Raw genomic sequence first — 9,980 nt, 5'->3', positions numbered from 1 at the left:
GAAATGGCAAGGATAAGAGTCAGCACCTCCAAGTCTGAGGCCATGATTCTCGACCAGAAAATGGTGGGTTTCTCCCTCTGGGTTGGGAATGACTTGTTGCCTCAAGTGAAGGAGTTCAAGTATCTCGGGGTCTTGTTCACGAGTGAGGGTAGGACGGAGCGGGAGATTGACAGGCAGATTGGTGCAGCATCAGCAGTAATGCGGACGTTGTACCGCTCCATTGTGGTGAAGAGGGAGCTGAGCCGGAAGGCAAAGCTCTCAATTTACCAGTCATCTTTGTTCCAACCCTTACCTATGGTCATGAGCTTTGGGAAGTGACCGAAAGAGTACATGGGTAGGAGCAGAAGGAGACGGCGTCAATCAAGTGGCGGTTTTTAACATCTACCAACAGCCCATAAGCGCGCAGGAAATCCGCACCCAGGAGGGCAATGGACACCTTCGCCATTACAAAGTCCCAGCCGAACCGCCGACCTCCAAAAACCACCTCCACATACCTCGTGCCATAGTTGCGTACGGGGGTGCCGTTAGCAGCATCCATAGGGAGGCCGGCATTTCGTTTCATTTCATGTGTGCAATTATTTGAAAAATAGTATTGGTGTCCGGGTAGCGTAGCAGTCTATCCCGTTGCCTATCAACACGGGGATCGCCGGATCGAATCCCCGTGTTACCTTTTGCTTGGTCGGGCGTCAGTATGTCCTGGTCGCTGCACCAGCGCCTCTTCTGGTTGGTCGGGGTGCCTGTTCGGGGAAGAGGGAGAACTGGGAGGAATAGCATGATCCTCCCACGCACTACGTCCCCCTGGCGAAACTCCTCACTGTCAGGTGAAAAGAAGCGGTGGCGGCTCCACATGTATCGGAGGAAGCATGTGGTAGTCTGCAGCCCTCCCCGGATCAGCAGAGGGGGTGGAGCAGCGACCGGGACAGTTCAGAAGAGTAGGGTAATTGGCCGGATACAATTGGGGAGAAAAGGGGAGGAAAAAATTCTAAATATAAAAAAGTTGTTAAAATATTAATTTTGGTGTCAGTTAGTTTCTTAACAGACTTACTAACATATGTAATGCATTAATATCTCAACTGGGTATTTATCTTGACAGAATATAGAGTTTAAAAACCATGGCGGTCGAAATGACCGCCCGCGGTCGTTCTGGTAGTTTTAAAGTTCCGGTCGTTGTCTGGGACTGTTTCAATATTTATTTTCAGTTCTTTTTTTTACATTTCACGTTTTATAGGCCTTGTTACGCTTATTTGAGTAGCAATATGTGTTTTTCGTTTTGTTTTTCAGGTAATACTTTCACTTTTTCAATTTTGCTATTCAAGTTCAACCATGTCTCTCTATAGTTTAAATTGTTTAAAAATATTTTTATAATTGTTAAAATTTTAGTTTTGGTGTCAGTCGTTTCCTAACAGACATACTAACATATATAATGCGTTAATATCTCAATTGGGTATTTATTTTGACAGAAACACCGGCCGTCATTTTGACGGCCCATGGTCGTTTTAGGTAGGAATGAAATCCTGGTCGTTCTAGTGTTAAAAATCTGAACTGGGTGAACTGGGAGATATCAAACCAAATAATTCTGTAATTCTCTTTCCGACAGGTTGCCAAAAAATGCCAGTCAAAGTAGAAGTGTGGTGATACCTTCTTTAGATGCAGTTGCCCCGGAAATGCATCAGTGATGAATTTGACTGAGGAATCCTCTTACCACCATGAGCTGTGGTTTGGTAACTCTACCTTGGGTAACTATTACAGTCACCAGAACTACACCCTCCCCCTTTCTTCAGTATCGGGCAAGACCAGCACATCTAAGATTTCAACATGCGAGCAGATCCACATTGCCACAGAGGTGTGTGTTTGGATGATGTCTTTGTATGTGTTTGTGTCTGTTCTGTGTGAGGATGCAAGCATTATGTTCTCTTGTGTAAACACTAGGGTGTTAAGTACTGTAAAATATTGTGGAGTTAGAAAACAACGAGACAGGAGACGTGAGAGTAGACGTAGTCGAGGTAGTTTACTAGCTCCAACTTAGCATGTCATACATTCGACAACAACACTGAACTGTGTACCGGAAGCGGAAGTGCATTATCTGACCCCTCACCTCTTCCCTTAAAGGTACACTGTCCTCTTAGGTGAATGTCTCTAGTTATATAGATGTGGGTCACCACACTATACACATTTATTCTCAAAACACAGATTTTTTTTAATGTGCATTGTGTATTTCTAGTAAAATCCTGTCTCTTCTCGTTCTGCAATGTGAATTACAACAATGAAAGAAAGCCAGCAATTCAAACACATTCAGACGGATGGGTAGCAGCTACATAACAGGTTTGCCAACATAGGTCATTTTCAAATGCCCTCAGTAGGTGGCGTTGACCGCGGTCGTTGCACTTCGCCGCTGAGGATTGTGAATGCGAGGTGGGGTGTCAAAAACAACAAAAGCAACTCATGTGTTTTTGAATCCAGAAGTGTGTGGCGGTGTGGGGGGGATACTTTGTTGAAACTTTGTTTCAGTCCGTACCGTTCAGCAACCCATGAGGATATTTACTAATCGTGCCACAGGAAAGACAAAATGTCACACATAACACCTTTACACTTGCACTTTATTCTCTTCTGTTTTCAATAAGTTTGCTCTGCTGAATTTAACCCCGCCCCACTCAGCACCATTGTGCCCTAATCCATCTTTATCCTAACCCGCCCTGCTGTGTTAGGTCTTCCTGATCCTGGGTATTATCTCTTTGCTGGAAAACATCCTTGTCATCACCGCCATTGTGAAAAATAAGAACCTTCACTCACCTATGTACTTCTTTATCTGCAGGTGAGAATTTCTCCTACACTGTGTGAGTGCAACAGGGTTATCAAATCAGTCGCATAAAATCAGCCGCATAAATTCATTAACGATTAACCATTAATTCATTAACCATTAATTTTGATGTTTAATATTTTATGATTAAACTATTAAAATTGATGGAGTAATCGAATCAGTCTCATTAAATCAGTGTCACCGAATCAGTATCAGAAAAAAATCAGTCTTGTGAATCAGTCTGAAGGTTATCAAACATTAATTCTGGTGTTTAATTTTTTTTTTTTATAATTAAACCACTAGAATTGATGGAATAATCAATGTTGCACCGATTGAATTTGATTGGCAGGGGAATGCTTTATTAAATATTGTAACAAAACAGGCAGGACAGCGACTTACTTCAATGGAAACAATTTATCAGAACAATCAAAGAAAATCAACTAATACTAATCAACACTAATTGTGTAACTAATGCTAATCAAGTACAATCAATGATGAGCAGCAACGTAATGATCAAGGCACAAAGGGTGTGCAACTAAGTGTGTGTGTGTGTGTGTGTGTGTGTGTGTGTGTGTACTGAAAGGGGGGGTGCACGTTGGTGTGTGTGCGCGCGCGTAAGCACGCGCGTTATTGCACACGGCGAGGAAATGGTGCCAACAGGAAGTTGGAGATGTGTTTGTGAGAGGATCGCGTAGGCATGATGGCGTGCAGCGAAGAGTACGATAAGTCGACTTTACTTAACTTGGGACTTTACTTTAGTCGATTGATTAAAGTAGTCGCCCGTGGTGCGGGAGACACGGGTTCGCGTCCCGGCTTTGGCGGTTCCTGGCTCCCCCACTCATATTCGCTATAGGCCTAATTCTTAAAATAAATGAAAAATAGAGAACTGCAATGGTATTTTTTTCTCTTGCTTACCAAGGCATCCACTGTATCGTATTGAATCGAAATCGTGAGCCCTGAATTGTGAGACATATCGAACCGTGAGATTTGTGAATCGTCCCACCCCTAACAGGCTTAGGCTAGTCACACATGTGCAAAATTAACATTTCGCTTCCATTCAACGCGAGCGAAGTGGCGAATAAAACATTCGCCTCCAGTGGGGAAAGAATTTTAACGTGCATGGATAAGTAGACACGTTGGTCCTTGACTAACGGGTCGGACCCTTTATGCGACTGATTAACGTTGTCGCTTGCGGCGTGGGAGACACTGGTTTGCGTCCCGGCTGTGGCAGTTCCCGGACTGCCCCCCGAATTCACTACATTGGTGTCAGAAGTGGGATGGTGAGACCGTGAGGTCATCGGAAGCGCGTGCGCCCAGAGGGGTGAGGGAGCTGATATGCTGAAGCGCGGGGACGCACTTCCCGAAGGAGGGGGCTAGTTTAACGTGGATGGATAAGTACACACGTTGGTCCTTAACTAACGGGTCGACTGGTTAATCTTGTCGCTTGCGGAGTGGGAGACACGGGTTCGCGCCCCGGCTGTGGCGTTTTCCGGACTGCCCCCCGAATTCGCTACAGAATTTTGAATATTCGCTTCGCGTTAAGTTAAACTTTGGTGAACTTTGACCGGCGAATCCACAGCCTCAACCAATAGCAAAGTGTGTGTGACCCCACTTTGCTGTAGTTTTCTTAGGGAGCCAGGGTGGAGATTGAGTGTTGCTGTGTCCAGCCAGCCGGTATTGCACGACATTGCCAGTGAAAACTACAACCTGCCCCACAAGTGAGATGCTGCTTGGCTGGCAGCGAGTCAGGAGACGGGTTGAACGGGAATAAATGGAAAATGTAAAAATAATATCAATTGATATTTCACGGTATACAAATATAACTTCTATACCAATTTTCTTCCTCCGTATTTGCCCATAAAATTAGAACATGTACAAGTGAGACAATTAAGTGAAAACATTTATTCATCTTTGTCTGGACCTCATTGTTGATTTTCCTTTCGCAAAACCAACAACTGCTCAAATGGACTACAAACTAGCAAACTGATTTCTGTGCGGGTCACAGCCTGCACTGCCCACATTCTGCATGACAAAATGCATTTGTGACCATAGCCTTATTTTAGATCGCTCTTCCACGGCGATCAGAGGTGTGTCCTTTGTCGAAGCACGGGTCCACATATAACAAAGGAATCAAGAATCAGGAACAGTTTATTTGTAATTTCATCTCGGGTGCTTGCGCACATGAAATGAAATGAAATGCCGTTTCCCCCAGCTCTTTTCTCTCAGCAGCTCATCCACGGAAAATTATGCGATGCTCCGTCTGTCATCTGATGACGGCGCGAATTCACATTTGCACCGGTCTCACCCAGTACCATCGATACAGTGTCTTTGTCCACGTGTCTTTGTCCACCAGATATGTGGGAATTGTGTGGGAATTGTGGCTCTTCTACACACAACTCAAGAGCTCAGACCTGCACCGCCTGTGGTAAAACATGCTCCAACTGTGGAAAACTGAATCACTTTCACAAAGTCTGTAGGTCTGCCCCGGCTAGAGCCTCCCGGCCACCTACCGCAATCATCCACAATGTCGGCTCAGGACGAGTGCCATTTAAAACATGCTCATTGATGGTTGGTGATGTCACCCTGCCCCTCCTCCTGGACACTGGAGCCACAGTGTCCTTTCTGAACCTGGCAACTTACTCACAGTTCTTCTCCCACAAGCCACTGGGGCCATCCACCACCACCCTGTGGTTATGCCAACTCTGAGATTGACATCGTGGACTCCCTCCAGCTGCCAGTGAGATATGGAGAGAAGACACTGCCAGTCTTCAGGTTCAATATTACACGCCACGGGGCCAACCTCCTAGGCCTCGACCTATTCAACGGCCTCGGGTTTCACCCTGTCAGACACCACTGGATCAGAGATTCACACCATGGCCATCCCATGGCAGCAACAGTGGCCCGTGCTGTTCAGTGGTGTGGGCTGCCTCGAACTCTTCACTCACCAGTCCCTGTTAGACCCGAAGGTGACACCGGTCATCCAGCCTCGTCGCCACTCTCCCCTGGCTCTCCGTGATGACATCTCTGCTGAGCTACAGAGCATCCTCGACGGCGACATCATTGAGCAGGTGAACGCATCGCCCTGGATCTCCAACCTGGTGGTGACGAAGAAGAAGTTGGGGGATGCCACTCTGCATGGACTTGAGAGCGGTAAACAAGGCCATCATCCCTGACAAGTACCCCCTGCCAACGACAGAGGAGCTCACTGCCCAGTCCACGAGTCCACAGTCTTCTCTAAACTGGACTTCTGCCAGGGCTACCTCCAGGTGCCACGACACCCTGAGAGCCGCAACCTCACTGCGTTTATCACCCACAAAGGGGTCTTCCACTATAAACACATGGCTTTTGGCCTAAGCTCTGCCCCCAGCTGCTTCCAAAAGATCATGGCCTCCATTTTCGCTGAAATCCCAGGTATGGCCATCTACTTTGATGACATCGTGGTGCACGCGGCCACCATTGAGAGCCACAATGAACGCCTCCACAGCGTGTTCAGCGCGATGATCAAGCGCCACCTCACACTCAATGGTGAGAAGTGTGTCTTTGCTGCCTCAGCCATCGAGTTTGTGGGGTTCCGCCTCTCGGCCGACAGCACATACCCACTCCCCTCGAACACGGAGGCCATCCATCGGGTCCCGGAGCGCACCTCAACCACCTAGTTGACCTCCTTCCTGGGCATGACAGTGTTCTACATCCGCTTCCTGCCACAGTACTCGGCCACAACTGTGCCACTACGACAGCTACTGAAACATGGCGAGCCCTGGCTCTGGACACCTGCCTGCTCGGATGCCGTGTGCCCCCGGAACTCCCAGCTCACCTCATCACCAGTTCTGGTGTACTTCGACCTGGCCAGCCCCACCCTTGTCACATGCGACGCCTCCGCCACAGCCATTGGTGCTGTGATGTCCCAGCTGCAAGATGGGATCGAGAGGCCGATCGTCTTTGCCTCACGAGCTCTCAGCCCCATGGAACAGAGGTACTTGGTGGGGGAGCGGGAGGCCATCGCTGGCCTCTGGGCATGTGAGCGCTGGCACATGTATCTCTATGGATGCTTATTCATGCTGAGGATGGACCACCAGGACCTCACCACCCTGCTGGCCACATCTGGCACCGTCCACAAACCACTCTATCTCCACCGTTTCGGCCGACCACCTGCTACAGTGGTCGGGACAACGTGGTGGCTGACCTTCTATCACACTTGATCCCCAGCCCACTCTCAGCCCCACCTCTAGGCCCCGAATGGGACCAGGCCGAGCATGACCTCATCCAGCTCCTCCACACACCCCTTCAAGAGACGGTGCCCCTGCAGGAGCTCCAGAATGCCTCAGCTGATGACCCCACCCTCTCTATACTCTCGACCTACATCAGACAGGGCTGGCTGGTGAGGGTACCAGATGAGCTGCTCCCCTACTTCAGGGTCAAGGATGAGTTGTCATGTTGGAATGACACCTGCATCCCTCGCGGGCTCTGCACTGTGGCCCCAGGTGCTGAATCAATCACTGAAAAGGGGAATAAGGGCCCACCTGGCACAAAGGTGCACGCTCACCACCAGCCTCCTCCAGACGCTGCTGCATTACTGGGCCACCTGACACGCCACCACAGGAGTCTCCCCAGTTTCCCTCATGCTGGGGTGGGAGCTCCAGCTACCTCTGGACAGGCTCCGCCCTACACCGGCTCAGGCTCCAGTCCACCCAGTTCAAGCCACAGTTGCCACACACCAACGCCTGATGAAGAATCGCTTCGACAGAGCCTGACGTGCCAGACAATCTGCCATCGCCGTCTTGGACTGGGTCAGGATCCGGTGACCCCACTGTGACAACAAGCTCCAGTTGTTCTGGTCGGACCCTGTTCAGGTCAGCCAACAGCTTGGCTGTTGGTTCACCATTGATTCAGTTCTACACTACAATAATCTAGTCTGTCCTCTGCATATCCATCACTGTCTGGTTTGCTTTGGCCACCAAACAGGACAGGGACAGACTACAACGTACAGTTAGGTCTGCAGAGAAAATCATTGGTGCCAACCTTTCGTCCATTCAGGACTTATACACCTCCAGAGTCAGGAAACGGGCAGGCAACGTCACTGCAGACCCATCACACCCTGGTCACAACCTGTTCCAACTCCTCCCCTCTGGCAGGCGCTACAAAGCACTGTACCCCAAAACAACCAGATATAAAACAGTTTCTTTCCTCAGGCTGTCATTTAAATGAATGCTTAACACTGTCAATAAATCCAACAATTTTGTATATACTGTACTTACATTGTATGTATACTGGTATGCTCTATATTGTCTATCTACCTTAGGTACATATGTAAGTAACCCGCTAACATCTATTTCAGCATCTCTGATATATTTTCTGCACCATTGCACTTTATTACCTCTTATTTCACCTGTATATAGTCAGTCCTTGTGTATATATCTGAAGATTGTTATGTTGTAGTGTTATTCTATGTTAAGTACATTGAGAGAGCCACGAAACCAGAGCCAAATTCCATGTATGTGCAGACCTACATAGCTAATAAACATGATTCTGATTCAATAAGCTAAAGACATTAACAGACAGTATACATACAAACACTGTAGACAAGGCAAACAGAACCCCCCCCTAAAAAACCCCCAAAAAAACAACAACAACAAATTTTCAAGTTTAAAGTGCCTGTAGGTATTGTACTTCTTGGTCTTATGATCATAGTATGACAGATTTTTTGTGTGACCCTTGCAGTTTGGCCGTAGCTGACATGCTGTTCAGCGTGACCAATGCCTGGGAGACCATCATCATTTACCTACTCAACAACAGACAGCTGGTGGTGGAGGATCACTTCATCAGGCAGATGGACAATGTGTTTGACTCCATGATTTGCATTTCGGTCATGGCTTCCATGTGTAGCCTCCTGGCTATCGCTGTGGACCGGTAATAATAGTGAAGATGATTTGGCAATCGGTGGGTGGTGGCAGTTGTGGTAGTGATGAGATACTGTAGAATGGCTTCACAACGGTTGAACGGATAGATAGATGCCATCTCTGTGTTGTTGATCATCACTGATTTAAGGAAGGAGGGCGAGAGGGGGGAATGATTTGAATCTCTGCTATGATGCTTTATTTTAACAATTACAAGCATATGCACGTGTGATATGACTAAAGTGACTGTCAGTTTTTGCCGTGTTTTTTATGCTCGCTTCTTATTTGCTTTTCTTTGAAAGACATACCAGAATTCTAAGCCTTTAGCAAAGGGGCAGGATGTTTTTAATGAAATGTAATTACTGTAAAAGTCAGTGTCACCACAAGAGCTCAGTATGCCTAGAAAGTTTGTGTTGCAATGAGCCCAGTCATAAAAAGTATAGAAACCACTTTAGGTAGCAAGTGTAATATTATTTCATTATTAGATAAATACTAAGTATCCTTTTTTGTGTGTAGGTATGTAACCATCTTCTACGCATTGAGGTACAACAATATTGTGACAGTAAAAAGAGCTGGCTGCATCATCGGTGGTATCTGGACCTTCTGCATGGTCTGCGGGATCATCTTCATCATCTACTCAGACGCCGTGCCTGTCATCATCTGCCTAGTCTCCATGTTCTTTGCCATGTTGCTGCTCATGGCCTCTCTCTACAGCCACATGTATATACTGGCACGCTCACACATCAAGCGCATTGCTGCGCTGCCTGGCCACAACTCCATCCACCAGCGGGCCAGCATAAAGGGGGCGATCACGCTGACCATCCTCCTGGGGATTTTCATTGTCTGCTGGGCTCCGTTCTTCCTCCACCTCATTCTGGTGATCTCCTGTCCCCGAAACCTCTACTGTGTGTGTTTTATGTCCCACTTCAACATGTACGTCATCCTTATCATGTGTAACTCCATAATCGACCCACTGATCTATGCCTTCAGGAGTCAGGAGATGAGGAAGACCTTCAAGGAGATCATCTGCTGTTATAGTTTGAGAAATGCCTGTGCCAACATCTGCACTCTGACAGGCAAGTGCTGAGGTGGATAGGCAGATGGTCCAAGGTAATATGGATATGACGGAAGAGATGCTGCTCTGCAGGTTATGTGCAGGACAAAAGACTGAAATTGACAATTACTTGCACTTTTAATAGCGACCAGGCCAATTTTCAACGGTTAGTAAAGCATCATTTTTTGTTTTGTCCAGCAAGTATTGAAAATGCTTAACGACAACATAGAAGAGA

At 47.4% G+C, this 9,980-nt stretch overlaps 1 protein-coding gene across 1 annotated transcript; it reads left to right on the top strand.

Annotated features, from left to right (window-relative positions):
- The first annotated feature begins 1,675 nt into the window (after positions 1 to 1,675).
- LOC130118499 (melanocortin receptor 5-like) lies at positions 1,676 to 9,778 on the top strand. Its single transcript, XM_056286952.1, has 4 exons — positions 1,676 to 1,843; positions 2,706 to 2,812; positions 8,516 to 8,704; positions 9,208 to 9,778. The coding sequence occupies exons 1-4, from the start codon at positions 1,676 to 1,678 to the stop codon at positions 9,776 to 9,778; spliced, it is 1,035 nt and encodes a 344-aa protein (XP_056142927.1).
- Positions 9,779 to 9,980: the final 202 nt, after the last annotated feature.

This window comes from Lampris incognitus, chromosome 9, assembly GCF_029633865.1.
Source record: "Lampris incognitus isolate fLamInc1 chromosome 9, fLamInc1.hap2, whole genome shotgun sequence".
In the NCBI taxonomy this organism is placed as follows: Eukaryota; Metazoa; Chordata; class Actinopteri; order Lampriformes; family Lampridae; genus Lampris; species Lampris incognitus.
The sequence above is the reverse complement of the archived record's forward strand: the minus strand, read 5'-3'. Positions and strand labels throughout refer to the sequence as shown.